This window comes from Podarcis liolepis (genome assembly GCF_965112155.1).
Source record: "Podarcis liolepis genome assembly, chromosome: 9".
Lineage (NCBI taxonomy): Eukaryota > Metazoa > Chordata > Lepidosauria > Squamata > Lacertidae > Podarcis > Podarcis liolepis.
In genome coordinates this window covers 41446583-41471932 of record NC_139564.1, presented here as the reverse complement: position 1 = coordinate 41471932, position 25350 = coordinate 41446583, and the positions used below count along the sequence as shown (strand labels likewise).

At 40.6% G+C, this 25350-nt stretch overlaps 1 protein-coding gene across 6 annotated transcripts in view; it reads right to left on the bottom strand.

Annotated features, from left to right (window-relative positions):
* The window catches only part of GRIA2 (glutamate ionotropic receptor AMPA type subunit 2), a 71870-nt gene that overhangs the window by 18207 nt on the left and 28313 nt on the right, over positions 1-25350 (bottom strand). For all 6 annotated transcript variants that reach the window (XR_014529898.1, XM_083519946.1, XM_083519945.1 and 3 more), the window contains exons 3-6: positions 17270-17509; positions 11441-11637; positions 8651-8704; positions 7709-7870 (exon numbers count right to left, since the gene is read on the bottom strand). Coding sequence is in view for 5 of the 6 variants with exons in the window: in XM_083519946.1 (XP_083376072.1) it covers positions 7709-7870; positions 8651-8704; positions 11441-11637; positions 17270-17509 (653 nt within the window). In the remaining variant the exon portion in view is untranslated. The remainder of the gene's footprint in view (positions 1-7708; positions 7871-8650; positions 8705-11440; positions 11638-17269; positions 17510-25350) is intronic.

The following is a 25350-nucleotide window of genomic DNA, read 5'->3' as shown; positions in this document are numbered from 1 at the left end:
AGCCCTTAAGGTTAAGAGTTCTCCTAGTGGTGATGAGGTTGACAGTTCAGCATACAGTCCTAGCTAATCTAACCCCATGAGTAATGACAAGGGGAGTAGCAGCTGCCAGTCCCTGAGTCCTAGAGTCAACAGTAGTAGGCACTGTGCAACATGCCTGCAACAAGCTTTATCCACCCTCCAGCTTTGGTATCAAAAGAGAGGACTTGGCAGCCCAGTCCTAGGCATGGTGAACTCTCATCAGCCTCAGCCAGGATCAGGGATGATGGGAGATGGAGTCCACAACATCTGGACAGCGCCACATTGGCAACCCCCGATGTTGAGCTAAGTCTACAGCCTTTCTCAACCTTGGGTCCCCAGATGTTTTTGGCCTACAACTCCCATCATCCCTGACCACTGGTCCTGTGAGCTAGGGATCATGGGAGTTGTAGGCAAAAAACATCTGGGGACCCAAGGTTGAGAACTACTGAGCTAAGAGGATAGACTCAGCATATTGTAAAGTATAATGTAAAGCCCAGTGTTCCTAACCATAATCTGTAGAAAGTTAGGATTTGAAATTAATTCTTTAGAACCTTGCAGCAGTTGTTCAACAGCTGGAAGCATGAAAATCTTGTCCACACAGATACTTCAATTTTCTGCACCTGGTAAATATTTAAAGAGTGCCATCATTTGGATATTTTTTCTTGTAATAACAGAAATGTTTTGCCACACTTACAGCGTGCCTAATAAGACAATGATTTAGTGAAACTGGCCTTCCTATAGTTTTTATTATAACAGAATATACAAGTTCACTTTCTCTAGTTAAAAGCTCCCAGGAGAGAATTTTCAAGAGTTTTGTAAAGTCTGCATCTAATACTTGGAGAGAAGTTTGTATTTCAGGGCCAATAACGAGATGCCAACCTTTAGTGCAGTTTGAAGATTAACTGTAAAAAAATCTAGTTGTAATACAAACAGCCAACAGTGAATACTACTGGGAACATGTACAGGGCGTTTGCTTCACCAGTTTGCTCAAAAATCCCCTAAAAGCTATGGCAAGGTTTTATTATGGCACTTGATCTTAAGCTCCTGGTTCAGGCATCATGCCAGCAAATGCCTTTTCCTTGTATAAACTTGTTCCTTGTCATTTTCAGGCTACCAGACTCCTGTCACTGCATCAACTTCCACTAGTATTGGAAGCCAGCAGTAGCATGAATGGTGAACATCTGTTTATCCTTTCACCTTAAACAGAAAGGACGTGGGTCAGAAGACTCCGATGGATGAGATGATACATTTCAGGTGAAATGTATCCCATGGTGAAAAAATTTCCCCACTTGAGTATCTATCTTAGACACCCCCACAGAGGGGTGAACTATCTACTTTGAACAACTTCCTTTTCTCTCCGGAAAAGCAAAGCCGGCACTGTAACGCAATGGGGTGTTTGTGTGCTCAGAAGCATTTACGGCTGCCATCTGCCCTTCTCTCTTGATCACGTATTCACTGATCATGTATGGAGTACAGTATAGATCAAAATTTTCCAAATTTAATCTTTTGCTGGAATGATTTAGCGTTGCTTGCTCGGAGACTAGTCAGTAACTAAATTATGCTAGAGCACACCGCTGAGATAGGCAATTTCTCCTGCTGCTACTGTAATCACTTATATGCGCCCTGAAATGACTGCAGTCTTGAGGCAAATATAAAATGGTTTATGACGCGTGCTCCTAGCTAGTATTAATTACAAAACAGTAGGGTGGTTTATTTTCTAGGCCTGTGACCTTTATACAAAGTTAAGTATATGGATGCAATATTTTCATCCCTGTATACACTGATTAATGATTCAAGAACAAAGTGTCAGTATTAAAAAGTGTAGCACAAGGCTCTAGATTTATCTTGCGGTTGCTCTTTCCTATCATTTCCTAATTGCCCAAGTAGATCTCGTAGTGTTTTATTCAATTTTCTCAAAACCCTAAATGCATCTGCATAGAAATAGAATATTAGCAGAGCTGCAAAAGTAGAAGATGCTCTTGCCCAGTCCCCTGAACTAAGGTTCAACATACTGGTTCGTCTGCGTCTTTTAATAAAATTGAGCTGTTTCTAGCCTTCTTGCCAAGTAGTTGTAGCTCATGTCATTCCCCCAAGTGTGATGCAACAGCAGACGTGGTCGTAGGTGTGGTGATGCCACCACACCTCCTAAGCTGCTGTCAAAGCTTGTGGCTTTAAATTGTGTTTTTGAAAAGAAGGAGAAAGGTCACACTTTAAACACATAACCCACTTCTCCCAAATCATTTCGTGCACATCATAGCTCAATGGCAGAACATTATAGAATGGATAGGACTCTTATCACTGAACTACATTTTGGCTGGTTACATTCCAGCTATGCAAAAGCCCAAAGTTTCTATATACACACAAACCACACAGACCACACACCCCCTCCACCCAGGGAAGCAAGAGACATGTTCACAGTTCACAGACCCATTCCAGCCAGGCAAAAGCAATCAAGGAGAAGGATTGGTGTGGTCTGTAGAAAGTCCCAAGGGCCACATAGAGAGGCCTGAAGGACCACATACTCAAAACAGATTTGCACTAGCATTTGCTTCAACCTAAGTATGGGCATGCATCTAAGAAGGAGCATATAAATTAAAGGCATTGGAAATTACAGTCCCTGCTTGGGGCAGGGAGGGGTAGAGCAATCTCAGCATCACTTCAGGGGTGTGTGGGGTGGACACAGGGGGAATGTAACACAGCCCAGGGGAGGATACGGAAGAGATTGACTGGCTATCCACTCCCACAGGTGCCGCTGTCTGCACAGTCCTGGACAGGCGTTGAAGGGTGGGTATTTGCTACTGCAGTCATTTCCAGGCTCTGCTGCAAGCACCGAAGTGGGAAGAGAAATAAGACCATGGGATGGGCCAAGGCAGCTTTACCACTTAGGGAACATGTGTCTGATCAGGCTGTGTAAGTCCTATGCCTGATCAGGAGAAATCCTCCCTGCCCGCCTTGTCCTGCTCTATTAATATAGTCAGTTTCACAACCCAAAACAAAACAAACAGCAGTGGGGAGGTTGAATTCAAATTGTTCCAGAAGAGAAAATAATTAATTAAGGAGTTTAAGATCATACAAAATGTTGCCAGACACCCACTGGGAGCAAAGATGAGAAGCCAGACAATCCCCCCACATCTTTCCAAGAATTTGATTCCCTGAAATACCCAGCTTCCAAACTTTATTTGCCCTTCCTCATTGCAGAACCAATCCCTTCCTCATTTTCAAACACCCTTTCCATCTTTCCATCTTTTTCTGGCTGGCCAGCTCCAAACTCAAATCCCACTTCTTTCATTCCAAAACTCACACAGATAGCAAATTAAATATTTGGAAGAAAGTTTTCAAATACATCAGGACACTGCAGGTGTGTTGCTTTACCCTGAGAAGTGGCATCCGAAAAACCATTACACTGACGTTGATGTCGTACCTAAGTAACATTTGGTCATGATTGTAAAATGGAGGGCAGCACAACCTTTCCACAGATGTAAAAGTCAAAGATGGGGCGGAGGGGGGGCAAACAGATCTGATACCACTTCCATCAATAAGCATAATATTATCATACTGCTAGTTTACATGGCATGTCCAGTGGAAGAAAAAGGCAATAACTGGGGAGGGGAGGCATAAAACTAGTCTGAGAAATTCTGGAGAAAAGAGTCAGAAGTAGTGGCCTTATTAAAAGTGTGAATGAGCCTTGTCTGCATTCCTAAGAGGCAAGAAGTAGCAATACTGGTAAAAAGCATCAATGGAAGGAAAGAAGGGAAAGGATATGATGTCACAATCATCCTCCCCTCTCTAACTTTTTCTTAAAGCATTTTACAGGCAATTCTTTAAAATTTATTTTGCTTGTCTCAGAGGAAGCTGAACCATCCCTGCTTCCCTTTCTGCCTCTGACATATTCTTTTGATTGAAGAGGGTTCTAAATCACACATGCTGACAAAATAAATGCTACCTTACATCCTACCTTAAATAAATGCTGCCTTCAGGTAACCTTAAGACTGCAGTAGAGCAAAAAGAAAAAAACCAACAGCAACCCGAAGCAAAAATGCGCTATAACAAAATTGCTTTTAAATTAATGTAAACTGCTTGGAACATCTGGTTCCCACCATGATTACTGTTAGGCTGTGTTAAAAATGCCTCCACTGAAACAGAAATATATTGACAAGCAGAGAGCTGAAGTTCTCCATTTTAACAGCTCGCCTTATTTCAAAGGAGATGACATTCTGGCAACTGCCTTTTCAGTCACATTATCCAGGAAAAAAAGTGCTTTACTTGTGCTGCCTTATCTCTTATATTCAGAGACAGAAAATCTGTGGTTGACTCAGAAGGATATCGTAGATCACTGTACAACACAGGTGGCAGACCCACCTCTGTGTGAGAGGGAATTCTACAACTTATACAATTCTATAATTAATCTATAATTATCTGTGGCCTCCTTGTGTGGGTGGAGTTTTTAAATCCTGCCTTTTAAAAATAGCTTTGTCTTTAAGATTTTTGTTTTCTTTTATGCTAGTTTTAAAGAATGAGTCTGTTTATATATTGCAACTTGCTTTGAGCTACCTTGCAAAGAAGAGCAACCAATACAGTTAATAAATAACAACAACAACATAGGGGCTGCCACAGAAAATGCCATTTCCTGGCTCACTCCCCCAGCCCCCCACACTCTGAGGGTGGTAGCATTACCAAGAGGGCAACCTCTGCTGAGAGGGTCTGTAGGGAAGAACTTGGTCTTTCAGACTTTTTGGGCTTTAGTAATCAAAGGGAGCCAAACTATGCTGTAGTAGTAAAGTGATGTGCCATCATATGGTGACCTGCACCATCACTGGTTCATTCTGTGCAGGCCACTTACCAATCTCTCTGCATAGGCACAGCAGAAGATTGTGCAAACTGGGACCTGTGAGATGGCAGACTGAAAATCAATGGACCCCCCCCCTCTCTCATCTACAACAATAGAAATAAATTACTATAGCGCAAGGGACAGAGTCTGCAGGACTTTCATTCCTTTCCCCACCAATGTTTTAAGAAATCAAAGGGGGGGTGGTTTGAATCCTGAAAAATATAATGTTACAAACAAACTCTGAAGATTGTTCTAAATAAATAAACAATACTCTCTTTAAAATGCATTTTTTGAGGGTGTGAATTGGGTTGGAAATGTCTCTTTCCATTTAGTACTATATCTCACATCCTTGTGTTGTAATATGACATACTGATTTATGTCAGTCATATTCTATTGCTTATCATGCTCACAACAGAAAGTGGCCTTGTGTGTTTCCTTGTGGAAATGTACTGAAGGGGAACTGGAGGCAACTTGAGGACAAGTAGTGATTGCTATCAAACGACGAGTCTGAATTGCAAAATATTTCTGGAGCTGTACTTTGGTACTGGGGTGAGGCTGTCATATTTCTGCTTCTCTGTACACACATTATATTTAATGCACATTCAAAGCACATTTCCCCCCTCAAAGAATTCTGGGAACCATAGTGTGTTATGGGTTGCTGGTAACTGTAATTCTGTGAGGCGTAAACTGCAGTGCCCAGAATTCTTTTGATGATGAAATATTCTTGAAAGGTATAGTTTTTACTGAGCTTTAGTAACTTGGGATATCAAGGTGGAGCAAGTCGTGCTCTGAGTAGACTTGCTGTTCGAGTTGAGGCAGATAACCACCTGGTCAACCTGGTTATGGAACAGATTTCCTAAGACTTCTTGTCTGATTTGATCTTTGTGGTCTTTTCAGCTTCAGGTGAATACCTTTGTGGCCACCAAAGCTTTTAAAATAACTCCTGCAGTCTGGGCACCTCAGGTTTTTAATATCTTTTTCAACTTTGGGGTACGATGTGTTTTGGGTTTGGGTTTTTTAAAACTGTATTTATGCCATTTATGATGTTGGAGTTTTATTTTTAATTTTGTATTGCAATGGCTTTTAAAATTAATTTATTTGTTGTAAGCTGCCCAGAGATCTCTGTGCTTTGGAGCAACATAGAAACGTCATAAATAAATAAGCAGTCTCCGTTGCTAGCATTTCATAAATATGCTCTGCACTCCTTTTCTTTCTTTCTTTTTTTAAAAAATGATATTTATTACTTTTCGAACAGTTTCAACACAACACTACAAACAAAAAAAGAAAAAGAAAAAGAAAAAGAAGAACAATACAAATACAATTCAAAAACCCTGCATACAAAACAAAATAAAAACAAACAAAAACAATTTAAAAACACCTCAAACATTTTCAATATCTTATTTTTCATTCGCTTATTTCCAACGACCTCCTCTCATCTCCCTTTTGTATTCCACTTCTATTAATTGTTTCAGCAATTCCTTTCCATCTTCTTCTGTTTTCTATCCTATAATTATCTTAACACATTCTTGCCTTATTTTTTCCTTTAATTTTCTGTTAATCTATTTATACTTAATTCCTTATAACATTTCTACTAAAGCTCTGCACTCCTTTTCATCCAAGTTCTGTGTTGAAGTTGCCCCAGTTTACATAAACTGAATTAAATATGCACATTGGAAATATTTTTCTATTTTTGTAGGAAAATGAGCCTACTTCCCAGAACCAATTTTGAGTCAATAATTTTGAATGTTCTGCCAAAGGTGGGAGGAGGAAAAAAGAAGAAGGTTATGGAAACTGCTTCTGGAAAGACAATGCCTAATTAAAACAGCGGGGCTGAGTGGGGAAGAAAAAGAGCCATACAGAATGTCAAAACTTTCATCCTCTTGTCACAAACAGCTTTCAGAATCTACAGCTCTTCCAACAACTCTAAACAAATAATGTTTAGAGGCCCCTCCTCTTATGTAAGGCTCTTCCGTACAGCAGAGGCTGCCAAATGTGGAGGGATGGGAAAGTAGGACTTGCCAGGTGAGGCAGAGCTACAGCAATAGCCTTCCACAACCGGTGTCACTGCAGCTTACTAGAAGCAGGAGGGGGAAGGCAACTGGGAAATGCAACAGCTACGTACCTGCCTTTAAGCTACCAGCATAAGCCATGCAGCACACTGGCGATGGAATTCAATAAACGAATATTCTATCGAACACATGCGGAATATGAAAATTTAAAAGCAGCACCAGGCAAGAAGCACCACAACTAATATCTAACCACCACAGCTCATACTGTCTTTCTCTTTTTCCTTTCCCCTTTAATCACTACATCTTTGTCGCAGTGTTGAGGTTCTTCTATTTTAAGTCACAGATATGACATATTAGTGCATACCTTCCCTTGGGCCATTAAACCACCTCAGTCTGAAACATGGATATAAAATTAAATTCTATCGAATTCTGATTCAGTCAAGACTGGGGGTGTCATTCACATCACAGAAAGTAATGAACCTGCTTTAGGACATTAGCAAGGAAGACTATTTTCATCAATGACTTCTGTTATGAAGAAGTTATTGCTTTTATTTCATATGAATTCTGGGTACAGTAGTTAATTTTTCACAGAAATGTGACACAACCACTGCTATCCTTTGACTCTGCCACATGGGATAGTTGTTCATGCAACTGATGAAGTGGGCACTAGTCTGTGAGAGCTAATGCCTCATCAAAATTATTAGTCTTCAATCTTCCACAGGTTTATCAATTTTTTTCTAGAATAGATTCACAAAGCTGTTCTTCCAGAATTCATTATTAGTGTGACAACTACGACAACGAACACTTCTTTCCCACAGTATACCCTAGTCCAAGTGTATTAGCAAAAGTGTACCTTGATTGTACTAGTATGTGCTCCTGGATATTCTTTTTCTTCCAATGTTGACCAGCGCTGTATAAATTTTGACACCAGGGGATCATCATAGTCCACTATCTGAAAACCTGATACGTTGGCTCCTCCAAACTGGATTTTTGATAAGTCTCCATCAGTAAATCCCTAGGCATTGAACACATTGGCCAATTGGCCAGTTATTCAACTTTTCTGTCATATTTTAGTAAGAAAAACATTAACACTAAAAGGTTCACATACACATTTGACTCGTAAAACTTTTCCTCACATAAGGGTTTCTTCTCTTTCCAACAAAAATTACTGCAGACTTCCAAGAGTTAATTGGCTGTCTGCCTTGTCATTCACCTTTAAGAGCTCAGGGAAATAGAGACTGTGTCATTCAGGGAATGCATTGGTCTTCAGCATGTTCAGAAGGCCATTTGCATCATATTTTTTGACTGTCGGAAGTAATAGTAACTTTATTGATCACTTTATGATTTAACAGTGATCCATAAAAAAGAACAATAAGGTCTCAGGCTCATGGTACCTTCTTTGACATGACCACTCAATGCACAAATGTCATGGGAAAGGGCAGCATTGTGTATCATGTCAGAAATAGGAATAAACACATGGAAAATAATGGGCTACAGTAAATGGGTTAGAAAAGGAATATAAGAAGAGATGGGTGAGTAAGAGGAATGGGCAAGGCAGAGTGGGAAAAATGGCTTGTTAGATAGGGGGATGATCATTTCACGCAATTCTGACATGATCCATGGATACCTCTTCTACTTCAAATTATTGAACAGCTCTATAAGATGTTTTCCAGACAGCAATCTAATCTGTTGATGAACTATATCATATAAAATTACCCCAAAACCAGACAAACAAACAAACCCCACTTTCATATCTGGGAGCTAAGTTGTGGTTATTAGTATTAAATTAACTTACCAAATTTGCAATGATGTAGTGGTATCCATTTACATGCTTGCCAATTGTAATAACCTGCAAGAGAAATATATAACTTATCTGATTAGGGAAATGCCATATATACTAGAAGAAACACTTCATAAAATATTGTGGGATTAATTATGGATTACACTGGAAAATATATGGTTCTGGGCTGAATCTTTTGAAGGCTTTGTGGAGGGCATTTCTGGGGTGGGGAAACCCAACATGATCTCAAATAAGGCAGGACATATTATGAATTCCAAATATATATATGTATATATATATTGCTTGTTTTCAATAAGGCCCGTGCTTTCCTTAGTCACTGTACAAGGTGGCTGTGGGATCTTTACTGTTGTTAATGCAGTGTTAATCACAATTAACAGCATCAGTGCAAAACTCTCAGCATGCCAGGTTCCAATTGGACAAAACTTTCTAAAATGTCCAGCCAGCCTCCTCCCCACAAGGCCTATTCTCAGGGTTCGTATGAATGCTGAAGAGAACACCTCTTCAATTCACGAGGTGGTGAATGGCCCTGCAAAACTGGGAGCAATTCTGGCCCAGTCCTAAAAATAATTGAAAGTAAAAGTATCTGTATGTAACGCCTATACATGTATACACCTGCTGAGTTTAATGGGATTTACTCCAATGTGAGTATAAAATGGCAGCCGATACCCAAAGAACTGTCCAGTGAAGACTAAGGATGCTCAGCGGCCTTGTTGAGGGTCAGTGAATTGGCCTGACTGAGCTCCTTACTTATATTACCCCTGGGAGAGAGCAAGCCTGGCCCAGGGGGGTGGATCTACTATGAAACAAATGAAGCTTAAGCTTCAGGGCCCCTAATCCCAGAGGGTCCCAGAAGCGACTTTAGTCCACGTTGCTTAAAACAATTAGGTCTGGTAGACCCAATTTGAGCCACACAGCTCAAACAGATTAATTTTTTGTTGTATGTATCTCAACAATCCCAAAGTTTGAAAGCCAAAAGCACAAATGTTGTAAAGGTAGAGTGTCATGGTACAGCAATTTGAAGCAAAATCTGAGGTGTAGTACCGGTACTTAATTTTTTAAAAAATAATAATATTATGCTGATCTGTCATAGAACAACCCCCTTGAAGAAGATGACTGTGGTTATCCAGACCTTGTTGCTAGTTGTGAAGGAGCCCCCATGATAGTTCAAGCTTCAGGGCCCCCAAAATGTAGGACTGCCACTGACCTATAGGGTGCCTGACTGACCAGTAGAAAAGCAGTCCTGGCACTGGGCCAGGATACAATGAAACATTTTGGTCACATTGACAGTATACATTGAAAGCACATTTAAAACACATGGCTTCCTCCAAATAATCCTGGGAGCTGTAGTTTGTTAAGGGTGACGGGAATTTTTCAGGATTCTTCATGGGGGAGTAATGTGTTATAACTATATGGTGTGGGTGTGACATTGCAATTCCCACATGTATGCTATATTATTCATATATGGTGCTAACACAAGGGCTAGCCATTCTATATCTGTCTTAGAATCACAGAATTGTAGCATTGGAAAGGACCCTGAGGCTCATCTGGTCCAACCCCCAGCAACACAGGAATATGCAGCTGCCCCATACGGGGATTCAGCCTGCAACCTGGGTGTTATCAGCACCACACTCTAACCAACTGAGCTTTGAAATCTCTTCTGTGCCCTGTGTTACAGAAGCATTATTGCACTATTCACAGACTCAAAAAGAGGATGAGCCAACTGCTAGCTTTCCCTAGGGAAAAAACCACAGCTACTGTTATGGAAGAAGTACAACCTGTTCTGCAATCAGCTAAAGAACTTGGGGTCTGTTCCCCCCCCCCCCCGATTTAGTCCTATAAATGTCAACGGAGCTAAACAGGCTACACTCCAAGTACTTCAAGTTAACTAGGTAGTATAGATCAGACTGAGTATCTTTTAATTTACCATTGATCAAACCAAGGCCTCCACGTTTCATTTCAGGTATCATCCTTTTAATCTTCTCTGATGGTCAGAAGTACATAATAGGCGTCTTATAGAGGACTTCATTTGATGAAGTGCCAAAAGGAAAAGGTCTTGCTTTGAGAAATGATGGAAGCAAGGCATTCTACCTAAAGCCTTCACCCAAAGATTCACTTTCCACTCCAGCTCAAAAGCATTTCAATCTGCTCAGCTCCAGGTGAGTAACAGAGCAATTCTAATCCCAGCCAGGTAGAAGTGGGAAGCGACAGAGTGGAGCAGCCACTGCTGCATCTACAGCCCCATTACTCACAGCACAGAGAAGCTAAAACTCTCCTTCACACCAGCCTGTCTCTTGTGTAATAATTGGACCTAGACTGGGCTCAATGCCAGCAGGTGATGGCAGTGGGGCCAGTTTATAACCAGCAGAGTCCAGGCCAGCTAAGCCCTTCCTGCTCTCTGCCCCTGGCAGAACAGCCAAGGATCTCAAGCCAAGGGTGGGAACCAGCAATTTCCTCCTATCCAGGTGTAAGCAAAAGCACCGTGTGCTCATACATGGACCCTTTGGATCCAAGTTACTGTGAAAATGAGAACTGTGCATTAAACACCGAGAGCATTTATTAACCACAATAGAAATTTGATTTTTTAAAAAATATGATGAACTGGATTTTCTGCTCCACGCACCAGCGTTATCAGAATGCTCTTGTCATTGCCAAAGTATGCAAAAAAGAATGCAATTTTATTACCAACGCTGGATCCAACACAAATAAATTGTGATGATAAATCATGATGGGAGCATTTCATATACGCTTACACTGTTAGGCATTAAAAAATAGAGGGAAGCAAACCTGGTCTACAATGTCGTTGACTTTATCCCGTTCACAGTCGAGAATGACTCGCCTTTCTCTTTTTACCTCCAGATCCCGAAACAATGAGCGGTATGTTTCATCTTTTCTGTCATTATTAATGTTGCCCACATTTATAGCAGTCACTTGCCATTTCTTTTCAGCTGCAGTGTCCAGTACAGCTTGTAGTGTCGACAAACCTGGTAAGATAGAAAAATACAATAAAGACTCAACTCCAGATGCATGGCTCTTTGGTTAATTTATTTCTAGGATAGCTCAACAATTAGCTCAGCAAACCAGAATCCCCATGAACCAATGGCCATAACTTTCTTGGATCCCTAGGAATTTCTGTGCAGTGAAGATGTGAGCTCCTATAACAACATCCATTTGTTTGCACTACAGGTTCATTTTGGAAGAGATTTTATCATTTCTAGGAAGAAGAGTTTCTATGCTACCATTGGGCATCGTCTCTTGAAAAAGGGCCTGTCAGGAGAAAAAATAATACAGCTACACCAGCTGAATCAATAACTAAATGCTACTGAGTTGTTTTTTGGCTTTTGGGCTTGAGAGACAACACATTTAAAGCCTTCTCTTTAAGTTCTGTAAGACTAGTAATAGCTTCTGGAATGTCTAGTAGGCTGGGGAAGAGGACTCACCATCACTGCTCCTCCCAGCACTTTCTCTGGGAGGGGGGGCAACTGCAAATTGGTTACAAGATCCCACCCCTTCTGAACTGCATTTTTTTAAAATTTTATGTGAACTTCCTAATGATCCCTATAATTAAATTTGGCTTTTGTTCCAGCTGCTGCACACTGGGTCAATATCTGCATTGAGCTACTATGACCCAAAGGTTTTGTTACTAGTCCATCATTACCAGTTCAGATCCCAGACTCTAGTCCAACACTCTAGCCTCTTGCTTTTGCAGACCCTCCAAGCGTCCCTATTTTCCAGGGACATCCCTGATTTAGAGAAGCCGTCCCAGTTTCTGATTTGATTCTGAAAGGTCCTGCTTTTCCTTAGGACATTCCTATTTTCATTGGATAAATGTTGGAGGGTGTGGTAGGATGCCCCTATTTTCACTGGGGTATGGAGTTATCTGACCCCCCCCCCAAGCTGTCTGAAGGCAATCCTGCAGATGGAAGCTTTTTTAAATATTTTAAATGTTTACTATTTTATTGTCTTTTTAACATATGTTGGAAGCTGCCCAGAGAGGCTGGGGAAACCCAGTAAGATGTGTGGGGTATAAATTATCATTATGGAATGGGACATCCCTATTTTTATCAGAGAAATGTTGGAGGGTATGCTTTTGCCACCAGTTTCTATGTGCAGGCAGAGTTGAGTGGCTGCTCAGCCCCACCCTAATCTCCCCCTTGCTCCTTTTAAACTTTTTCTTGTGTGTTCTATGTTACACAATCCCTGATTACCTACAATACATAGAAAAAGAAAAGGCCATGGATCAAAATGCTGAAAAAACAAAAACCCGGGCTATCCTGCAGTGCAGCTACAGGTTTAGAGAGCAGAAGTATTGCAAAGTAACCTTTGAAGAAGCTAGCAAATTGTTCCGCTTGTTAAACACTATAGAAAATGTCAAAAGGCCCAATGTAATCGAACAAGTTAATTACTTCTGGAGTGTGGAGAGGACCTCCTAAGGTTTTTAAAAATTCCTTGTACTGTATATGGTTCCTGCTACTACTGCACATGTCCATGTTGACACTATACTATCCAAAGCGGTGGATTGAGTGGAACAGGGAATCTAAGATAACGAGCCTCCTTTCTAATATGTTAAATGTTGAGCTCCTAATTTGGAACAAGGGAAAACACTCCTGAACTTCAAGTGCCCATAATGAGACTGCCTGGTGAGGACAGTAATCTGTCAAAGGGGTTGAGGAAATTATGTGAAATGTCAGAGTGATGTTTTATTTCCATAAATAAATAAATAACCAGAAGAATCAATTGTATCGTGGAATCTCTAAAATCCTACTTTTCCATCAGAGGTCCTGACTACTATCCCCAGCTGCTAAAGATAAGAGAAAATGGACAGGAAGGAATCTATAGAAAAGTTAATGTTTAGTACAGACACATGACTGACAGCTTAACAGGTAGTTATGGACCTAAAAATGGGCAAAATTTGCAAAAATGGGACCAAAGTCTGAGAATTTGAGCTTTCACGTTTTGAAAAGTTTCCAGGTCTCAAGGTTTTGAAATGTCTGTAAACATCCAAACATGGACCACAAATAAAGGTTTAAGTAAGTACACTGAAACATTACAGGGATGTGTTCAAGGTGCTTTCTTACATGCCAAATAGCTTCTCTCCTAAAAACACTATTTTGAGTAAGGAATACATATGGAATCTGACTAAAATAAACCTTTAACAAAAATTCTATCCCACTTATTTTTCCAGAGACTCAAGGTATTTAAAAAAGAGTAATAAAAACAAAGTAAAACAAGTACAATCCCTTAAAAAAGACAACATATTTACAGTTACATTAATGAGTTAACAATGCCAACCTGGTTAACAAATTCCAGCAGTACAAAAATAATCATATTTAGACAAAGTCTTTGTTTTACAAAGCCAGGCTTTACCAAGCACCTGAATCAATGAAATTCATTTGCCAAGAACCCTTGGTTCATCCCCAAAATTTCAAAAATTATCTCTGCTTGCACCCTGTTGCACCTTCTCTGTTTATTCTGCAGAAGTTTATCTTCCATTTGCTCCTTTTCCTTTGTCTCCTATTAGATAGGTCCCTTAAAAGTAATTATTGCCAATTAAAAATTTTCAGCTGTCTGATTCTTAAAATAGTTGTGTCTCTTCAGTTCTAACACCTTTAACAGGTAAATCCAGCATTTCTGGTTTGTCCCAGTTAATAAGATTTATTTTCTTCTAGGAGGCTGAAAACAAGAGACATAAGTTTCTGGCACTTGTACAAGCCTTTTTAGTGTGACAGCAGGCCAAAATGTGTGTCAAGGGCCCTTTAAAAGTGTCTTATGGCTTGGCAAAGCTCTTTAATGAGGCAATGAAGCATTTTGGGAATTGTAGTTCCCAAAGGTGAGCTTGCAAAATAAACAGGGGCATAAACTTCCTCCCTCCCTCAAGGCAGCTGCTTGTGTGTGTGTGAATGCAAAAAGGGGCTATATGAGCGGAACTAGACATTACAAGCAAACTGGTGCAATTCAACCCATGGGCTCCTTTAAAAAACCAAAAAACAACAACAACCCCAAACCAGAACACCAACTTCGAAGGAGGTGACATGAAGCTGAAAAGTGTGCATGTATGCCCCCCTTGACACTTTTCCATTCCCAAACTCCTCTAAGCAGTTTCCCTCAACTATAGCCTTCCAGATGTGTGTCTGTAATAGGGGAAAGCAGCTGTGTTGGGGAGGGAGGGAGCAGACTAAAAATCTTGCAAAGAAAGATTTCTATCTCCCTCCCCCCCTCTTTCACACACACACACGCGCGCGCGCGCGCACACACACACACACACACACACACACACACACACACAGATATCTTTCTTCACACAGCACTTTTTTTGCAAGATTTTTAGTGTGGGAAAAGACAATTTGAATTAGACCCAGCTTGCACTTGTGCATAATGTTTCATTCAGCCCTAAATAAAGACGATGCTTGTAAAATGGCTTTCAGGGATATTTACAGGAAGAAGGCAGACAATAGAGACTAGTTAAATGTCACTTTGCAGTGTGGCAAGCAAGCCTATCAAGATAAGAACTTTGCAGGATAAGAACTTTCACTTCCCTATGCCTCAGTTTCCACAACAGAAAAATAATATGTGGGCAACAGAACAAATCCAAGCCCTAACTCGCTGCTGCTTCTGCAGTGGTTTAATGTCACAATATTGTCAAAAACAATTCCTCTTAAATGGTCTTGTAAGGAGAATGGCTTCATTTCTGCAGAATCATTAGTGGCCTGTGCAATCTATGGTTAGAAGGCTCTCGTAAACACCAAAAGACCCTGAACACTTTTGTATGAGAAAGTCAAAAGTTTCCCCAAGAGGGTGAACTGTTAATGCTCATGGTATTTTCTCTAAATATATGCAAATTTAAATTTGCTAGTTGATTAACTTTTATTCAAATCTTTAAAAATAGATCTGAATAGTATAAAAGAAATAAATAACTCACTCACCTACTTAGTGCTGTTTAAGACTGGCTACATTTTAGGACACCACACCAGTTGCAATACATCCCATTTCCATTACATTGTTGTTGTTTAGTCATTTAGTCATGTCCGACTCTTCGTGACCCATGGACCAGAGCACACCAGGCACTCCTGTCTTCCACAGCCTCCCGTGGTTTGGTCAAACTCATGTTAGTAGCTTTGAGAACACTGTCGTAATCAGCCATAATTATTCCCCGCCTCCCTGGTCTCACTTCTCATGCTCAAGTAGAGAGTACTTCTATGTATGCATAATGGAGGACAACGCTGCCTTTCAGGGACAGCGCCTTACCCAGCACCTTACACAAGGGATCAGGACAAGCAGAGGGGGCTGCTACTTGAAGGAAATCAGAAATGCTTTTATACATAAGTAATCTTTTCAGAATCTGAACTGAACGGACCTTAGCTTCAGCAAGTCAGGAATGATCATCAGATCCACACACCCTCTTCAGCCCCCAATGCTTCCAGCCTTCCCTGGTACACCAGGCTAGTTAGCTTTCCCCTAAAACCCTAATACTAATAAAACACTAGTAGTATTAAACCCTAAGGTGAATAAATCTGCAATCCCCAGGTAAATTGAAATGCAGATTCTTAATCTTAAACCACAGGATAGCAAGATGAAAATACATATCCAAACTGGCTCTGTATGTGACACTGCCATTCCTTGGCAAACAATGCCTGCCTTCCTCACAAGGCACAACTTGGTCTTTTCCTGTGTAAAGCACATAATAGGTATAAACATGGTCTCTACCCCCAGTCTAGTGCCATGTTCTAGAGGTGCAAGTGCAGTGGGTGGCTTGGGGCAACAGGCGAGGGAATGGTTGGATGGATAAGTCATAACCTGTGAAAGGTACCTACACAAGGAGAACTGCAGTAAGAGGTCCACTTGAGCTGGGCAAGGCTTTTCACCTTGATACTGCCTACAAACATTGAACAGGGGTATCTGGCTTTGCAAGTGTCCCGACCTGACACCTCTAACTGCAACGCAGCAGGAAAGGGGAATGAGAAACTTTAACAGCAGAATATTGCACACTCCCCCCCTTTTTGCCTAGGTTCCCCCTCAGACCCACCCCCAGGCATCGTTTAATAACATTTTTCTGCCATTAAAAATGCTCTTAGAGCGAGGGAGTTGCAGTGAACTTTCTTCATTTAAGAAAACACTGTCAAAGCTTTCCACAGGGATAACTACAAATAAAATTCAATAAGGTTCCAGCTAGTAATATTTTCCATCTTGGTATAGATCGGCGGATGATATGCACCGGGAGCCTACATGACAACTGACCCAGTTTCCCTAGGGAAATTCATACTGTGAAAACCATTACTTTTAAGTGAAAGTCATCTATTACTCTCAAAGGACCGGTTCTAACATAATATTTTCCTCTGCAGGAGTCCTTTTGAAATGACTTGTAGAGATGCACCCATTGATTTATTTATTTTTCCAGGAAGAAAGAAAAAAGACACATAAGCAATGTTTTAGATCCAGAAGGCAGTTCAGTCTGCTACTTACCATATTACAGCAGTCACCTTTTCTCCTTAAGCACCCAAGGCCAGAACTTACAAAACTGTTCTGTTCTGTTATACTTGGCACTCTCGGGCTCCTACATCATTTCAGTTAGGTTTGTGGTTCAAAACTAATTTCCATAAGTTATGAAGAACACCTTACCTCTGTCACTGTCATAGAGATATGCAAACTTGGTCCACTGGTAATATTCAATCAAGCTCAGAAGTGCTCCCTTGAGGTCTGGCCTCATCTGGATGACAAATGGGTGTGTTCCATCTGTTGGGAAGCTGGGTGTTATGAAGGAGACATGAAGTGTTCCACAAAATGATGTGATGGTATTTACAGACTTCTTGTCATAAAATCCAAAAATAGCAAAGACTCCTCTTGAAAACTGGGAGCAAACTAGGAGAAACAAGCAAAAAGAAAACGTTTTAGAACGTGCAACTGATCTGCATTTTTTAAAATAGAAAAGTGTACAATTGCCCCCACACCTAAAAAGAAGACATTTAAGACAAAACATTGGGAGAATGGTTGTATTTATTAACATTACAAAATCAGATGAACAGCAAGCCAGATATACCAGATCAACCAAATTCAGAATGTAAGGGCAGGTGAGAAGTCATTGGCTGAGACTGATCAGCAATTTTGCCAAGAAACTGAAGCTATTCAAACAAATCCCTGTAAGAAGTTTCCTCTTTATATCCCCAAATACTTCCATGTTTTCTTCAGCGTCATCCTGATTAATGCCACACATATATGGCATCTGTATAATATGTGCATGCCATCAATAAGGGTGGCAATGATGCTTAGGCAAGATCAAGAAGTTCAGCTCCAGGTAACCAAAGATAACTGTAGTCTAAGCAGACATGAAACTGAAAGGCATGCATTTGTGAAGCTTGCAACTTCATCAAAGACATTAGAAAAACTGAAATTTCAGTTAACAATCCTTACTCTACTTACCCTAATCTAATTTGCCCTTGATAGTGAAGTTTGTTTGTTAGTTTGTTTGATGATGATGATAATCCTCTACCTGGAAAAACATTTGACATATTTTGCCCACATTGCTGCTTATTATTGTAGCACACTTCTAATTTAAATGTGTGCTATTCATTTTAAACTATCTTTAGAAGTGGCTTGTGAAATGGTTTGATGGGTGAGTATTGCCTTCCTCCCTGACCTGCCACAGAATGGGAGGGGGGAGAGAAACTGACTTCTGTGTAAGGTAGCATGTAGTCTGATCCCAAGGTGCATCCCCCCTCCCCCCTGCTATTTAGTCATCTTTCCTATAAAGACCACCTGAGTCCAAATTAGCCATTCACCCTTAGTGATGCTCAGGAAAGTGTCAAATCTGATTGACTCCAGAGTTTCCGTACCATCATTACATCCAGCATGTGATCCTTAATTGGCTAGAATCACTTAAGAAAGAATGGAACAGAGGTTTTTAAGTGGTCACTCAAGCAAAAGGAAGGAAATGACTGTGAACAAACATTCACAAAAAGTTGAATTTAGGATTTTACAAGACTTTCTGACTTCCCTTCTTGAAATTGCTGCATTTGAACCAAAAATGTTACCTAGAGAACACATGGCTGATCCATAGCAAACACTTTCTTCCTATTTTCTTTGATCCCACATGACTCTGTTAGGTATTATTTACATGTTCGCTTTTTAGCTTTGCATTGCCTCTTGTGGACTAGCTGATGTTGTGCTATAAAACCTTTCAGCAACTACAACTATTATTTCTATGTATTTATGGAGAAATACTGGTTCACACTAATGCAAAGGACATAAAAACACAAGAGGAGCAGTCTAAGCACTGCACTTTGTGTTCTAATGCTCTGTTTCATTAAACTTTTAATATCAGCATTATAGGACTCAGCAGAAGAAGGTCCTTCTCCATGGCACCTCAGGTCATGGAGCAAGAAGAATAATCTCCTGTGTGTAAATAGAGTGCCGATTGTTTCATTTTTATTACCATCTCAGACAATAAAAGCCTAAAACAATGCTGATTGTTAAAGCCTGGATTAACCATCCCATCTTTTTGGGTCATTCTCTTCAATGACTCTGCAAATGCAGCTTGTTTTCCAGGTGTTAAACAGTCCATAGTTTTATTTACTAAATGGAAAAAAGTGGACACAATGGTTAAAAAATACTTCTGGTTTAAAATCTTGCTGCCACCACATGCCCTGATGACTTTTCATCTCTCAGGTGGAGACACTGTTTGTCTAATCAAACTCAGTGGAGCCCCCTAGAGAATGCAGGGACCCCATGTCTCTGTTTTGCTCTGTTGGTTGGCCACACCAAACGGCAATGGCATGTGAAGAACCAACACTGAGAACCTAACTGAAACCATGTCCTATGCACTTAAATGGCGCACAGCCCATACATTTCCCCACCAAACTGGTTTACTCCCTCACTGAGCTACAATTCCTAGCATCCTTAACAAGCTACGGTTCCCATTAATCATTTTTTTGAGAGGGCAGTGGTTCACCTAACAACTGGTTAGCAAGACTGTTCTGTTGTGCAATAGATTTTCTAAATAAGCCGGGTCTCTGCTGGGTACTTTGCTTTGCTTTTCTCTTAGTTGTATTTTTATTTAAAGGTTTGCTCCCTCACCTGGGCAAGAACCAGTGGTTTAGAAGTAAACTCTTAGCATGCACCCATGTGGATAGCACAATCTAGAATCAATCTAGATTGAAAGCAGCATGTTCTGGATGGAGATAAATGACATTTTCCTCACAAAAGAACTAGACAACCATCACAAGGATTACCGTAGTTTCTATATATGAAGATTGTAGAGGTTTTATATGTGACTTTTCTAAGCAAAGTATATCTTGAGCCTTCAGCTTCTGCCAGCCTAGGCACATGCTGTGCTGCCGCTTTAAAACTGGGACTGATCAAGTGTTGAGTTTTCCCTGCCGCAGGGCTTTGTAAATCATGGTTTTCCCAGTGAAACTGTGACAACCAGAGCCTCAGGCAGGGCCATGCCAAGACATTTTGCTACCTGGGGCGGAACAGCATGGTGTTCCTGCTTCCAGGTCAAGGTACATAACATCCAAGGCTGGTTAAGTTATTTTGGAATTTGAAGCAAAAATATAATAATAACCCCCAAAACAATTCTGCCTCTCCTAGCAGTAAAAGAAACAAAAAAACAACAATGATAAAAATAATTGCATAACTAATCATTTGCTACCCTTTCACGATACCCCATATCAGCTGTCTGCGGCAACCCTCTCACTTTGCCTAATGGCAGGGCCAGCCCTGAGCTGGTGGTCTCCTTAATTGGTTCTAGATAACCCACAAGAAACAAGAGAAAAATTGGCCAAGTGTTGCTTAGCAACAAATTACAGCTCTTTGCTTTCCTCTTTCTTCCCCTCTATTTGCTTCGTTACTTGATGACATTCCATTGATTGGCACCACAAGCTCTATTTAGCACATTATGAAGCATATTATTAATACTTACCAATTTCTCTCAGCATTTCTTGATTTGTGTGAGTGTTTTGCCTAAGTAATTGTCAGCAACATAAATCACTATACCCTACAGCTAGCCATCAGAGCTGTGTATCAATTGAGGCTGTCACTTACAACACAGCTATCTATTTTATTGTTACTAGTGAGATGAATAGTCAGAGAAATATCCCTTTATCGTATCAGTTATTGGTCTCTCTCACGTTTGGTACAAACCTTTTGTAAATGCACAAATTTCATTATCATGTGTGACTCCTCATATTCACTCATAGAATAAACAACTGAGAGATCACGGTGAGGCAATGACCTAGTGTTCATGTGTTCTTACTAATATTATATAAAAACCGAAGGGAACAAACTGTTGTACAGTGGTACCATGGTTTACGAACTTAATCCATTCCGGAAGTCTGTTCTTAAACCAAAGCATTCTTAAACCAAATCGTGCTTTTCCATAGCAGTAGGGGACTCAATTTACAACTGGAACACACTCAACAGGAAGCGGAAACATGTTCTGCTACCAAGGCAAAGTTCACAAACCTAAACACCTACTTTCGGGTTTGCAGGGTTCTTAATCCAAGTTGTTCATAAACTAAGTTGTTCATAAACTAACCAAGGTACCACTGTATAGGTTCTCTTGAAACTAGTTCAGCTAATAGATCTCACTGCTAGTATAAATAACAGTGAGTGCATACCTTCACAAAGAAACAAAAGTGTTGGTTTCAAATAGCAGTCTGGATGCCATTTGCTACTAAAACAGGAGACAGGGAGGCAGACAAAACTGGAATCCATTCTTATTTAAAGGAGAACCAATCCAATTCACATCTTCTGAAACAATACACAAATCAAAATACACCCACCCTTCAAAGCTCACACTTCTCTGAATATCGATAATACTGTAAAGAAGTCTTATTATCAATATTCAAATGCAAATTTCTGGTTGAATTTGAATCCATCTTAAGTACATCACAAGAAGTTAATATATAAAGTTTTGAGAACACATTTCAGCGCAATGCAACAATGCTTCTTTTAGAGAACAAGTGATCAACACGCTAAGGAATATTGACCAATAATCACATCTTTGTTAGGAAAGGCCAAAGATAAAAAGCTGCAAGTTGTACTCAAAATGGAGACAAAGAGAAAGCAGCCAGGAAATGAGACCCAACAACTGAATACCTAATTAGTGATTTTGAGAATGGTTCTTCATTTGCTAAAAAAGCCAAGTTAGAAATGTTACAAAGGGACATCAAAAGCAAGCTGCAAACAACAGTGCATGGAGGCGGGGGAAGTATTTTGGAAAAATAAAACAGGAAGAAAACACAGCTGTCAGGCTAAATCCTCTATTGGCAACGGCCTTACAGAATGTGGATTAAAGACCAATGTGCAGTGTTTTCCAAAGCTAGCAACTGTCTGCGGTGAAAAGTGAGGCACAGAAGAGCCTTCTAGAACCTGACTAATCCTATACTGGAAGAGTAAAAACCCAATAAATGAAAACTAGGGGGAATTATCTACTCTATGCACATTATAGGGTTCCTTCTCTGGTTGTCATATTTCAAAAAGTGAAATATTTTGTGAAATCGTGTATGTCTGGAAAATTCCGGACAGATAACAACCCTCCTTCACTCTTGCAACAAGCAACTCAGGGGCCCCCAGGCTCTTTGATTCTCTCCAATTAGCCAACTTATTTCCCCTCTCTCTCATTCACAGCAAAATTTAACCCCTCTGAGGCAAAGACGGAGAAAGGTGCTCCAGCACCCAGAGTGATGCTCGCGGGGCTAGCCGCCCGCCAGGGCAGGGCTAGACACCCACGGCGAGTGTCCTGGGAGGGGGTGCTAGCCGCGGTGAGTGTCCGGGAGGTATGTGTGGCGTGGCGATGTCACCCCCCAAGGGATGACACCCAAGGCAGGCTGCACCCCGCACCCCCTTTCTCCGCCAGTGCTCTGAGGCTGCATGCAATCACCTACACTGTCCTCTTGACTGTCCTGTTTCATTTTGATATGTTGCTCCACACACCCTGACACAAGGCCCTCCCTCTTCACACAGCATAGCCAAGGTGGTCAAAAGTAGAGCTGCCATATTTCAAAAAGTGAAAATCCAGACACAAAAGTTGTAGATATGGCCCAATATGGGCTGCCAAATGCCTGGGTCTCCCCGGACATTTTAGCTGTATGGCAGTCCTATCAAAAGTCACTTCTTTTGTCCTCTCCCCCTTGTCTAAAAGGTTGCCCACCACTGCCATATACTAAACAACACATTTCTATCACCAAAAGAAAATCTTCAGTGCAAATAAGAGCACAACTGCCATGCCTAACCTATTGTTTTGCACACTAGTCTTGTACAGAATTGTTTTCAAAGGACACCATAGAAATGGCAAGTTCTGTGCTTTTGTGTTGTATTTCATTTGCCAAATTATCATCTGCCACTGCTCAATATGATTCTAATGAGTATTATTATGGTTAGTAATGGCAATTGTGCCTAGAATCCTTATAAGCAATAGTTGGTCTAGAACTTTATTTAAAAATACTCTGCTAAAAGGACAACCTGAGTCTAACAGCCTCCTCCCACTGTCTCTCCACCCTTTTTCTGGAGAAGTCCCATTCTATTCCTATTCTCTGAATGGGCAATTGGATCATGGTTGTTGTCTGCTGAGGATGAAGAAGTTGTGGCTCTTCAACCAACTATTGATTCCAAAATGAGCCAAAGAACTACGGTTTTAAATAGTTCCTGGGCCTATCTCCAAGAATGAAGTCAGTTCAGAGTCAGGCATGGGGAAGGGCCAAATTCAATGGGAGAGCAAAACCTCTGCCTACAGAAGGTTCCAGGTTTGATTCCTAGCACCTCCAGGTAGAAAGACCTCTGTCTGAAACTCTAGAGAGATGCTGAAGCTGCCTTAGTCTGAGTCAGATCATTTGTTTCATATATTCCTAAGGCCTCTCACTCAGATGAGAAAATAAGCCAATGTTGGTAATAACATAAATAGTGAGATATTTAGAAATATCTAGCCATTGATATATCTCTGTGAGAGTGGGATGGTGGTGCAGCTTATTGTGCAGTCTATAACAGCTTTGGCCAATCTGGTGCCCTCCAGATTGGACTCCATAGTCATGCTGGCTGGAGCTGGTAGAAGTTGCAGAACAAAACATCTGGAGGACACCAGCTAACTGAAGAATGATCTGTAGCTATATTAGTACTGAATAGTGCTATTAAAGCTGGTGAGTTTTCAGAATCACGCCCCAGAGAGATAAAAATAAATGCTAATATTCAGTGATGTCAGTCTGATTTCTAACATTCACTGCAGTAATGAGCATAATTGCCACGATGCATATTCATGAACAATATACAAAACCACATCATCTGTGGTAAAAATAACAGACATTATTGAGTTATCAGCTAATCAACTCCAACACAATAAAAGTTTACTCGCAATTTAAATCGGCAAAATCTTCCTAATTAAGACAACTTGATGAACAAGATATTATTGTGATTTAATGGCAGTGCCAATTAAGAGAGGAGGCCATCTAAAAATAAAACCTGTCTTTGAAATTAAAAATGAAAATATATCACTGTACACTAATATGAGTTGAAGGCATAGTGCATGTATTCTTTATTAATTAATTACTTGGTGTTTATTTTAACCATTTGCCATGTAATCTTGAACTTTATACCCTATTGTGTCTAAATATCTATTTCCTTTATTCTAACAGTTTATTTTACATTTTTGCTCACTGGAGTTAGCAAGTTTCTAGTTGAATTTAATACATTTTGTTTACCACCACTCACTGTGTGCTCCAGAACTCTGAATGTTCTCCATATCACACATTTCCTCACTCGGACTGAGAGTAGTTAAGACCATTTGAACAACTGCACATGTTAGAATCATTCAGCTACCCGCTGATGTTACATATATACACAAAGAGACTCACTAAGACCGTCTACTGATGCCAGATCAGAGGTTCAAAGCAAGAAACTACATAGAACAGTGGATTATAATTGATGCAGTTTTATAGAAACTTTTTATAGGGTAGCCACAATAGTCTACTCTGACTTCAATGGCTAGTAGCCATGACTGCTATGTTCTACCTTCCCTGATGGGACGCAACATGCCTCTGAGTGCCAGTTGCTGAGAATCACAAGTGGGCAGAGTGCTGTTTCCCATAGGCATCTGTTTGGCCCCTATGAGAACAGGATGCTGTGCTAGAAGGGCCTTGGGCCTGATCCAGCAGGGCTCTTCTTAGGTTCTCATGTTCTATAAGGAAAAACAGCCTCCTTAAATATAGAATGGCCTTTGATATAAAGAATTCTTGCCATATAAAGAGGAAGGGGACAAATTTCACATCACTCAAATTATCTAACACACTGCTGCATGCCAATGGTTGTAACAAAGGACAGGATGCCTATACAGTGGTACCTCCGTTTACGAACTTAATCTGCTCCGGAAGTCCGTTCTTAAACCAAAACCGTTCTTAAACTGAGGCACACTTTCCCTGATGAGGCCTCCCACTGCCGGTGCCATTCCATCGTTCAGCTTCCATTCTTAGACCGAGGTAAAGTTTGCAAACCAGGACACTACTTCCAGTTTTGCGGAGTTCGTAAACCAAATAGTTTGTAAACAGGGCTGCTCTTAAACCGAGGTACCACAGTACTAGCCTTCTGGAAACAGAAGAGGTGAATCAAAAAGTGTTTGCTCTAACAAGGAAAGAGGCTGGATGTTACACTTGCATATTCACTGCAGATCCTGAACTGACGTTGAACTAGATGGCCTTTGTAAGGAATGAAAATGT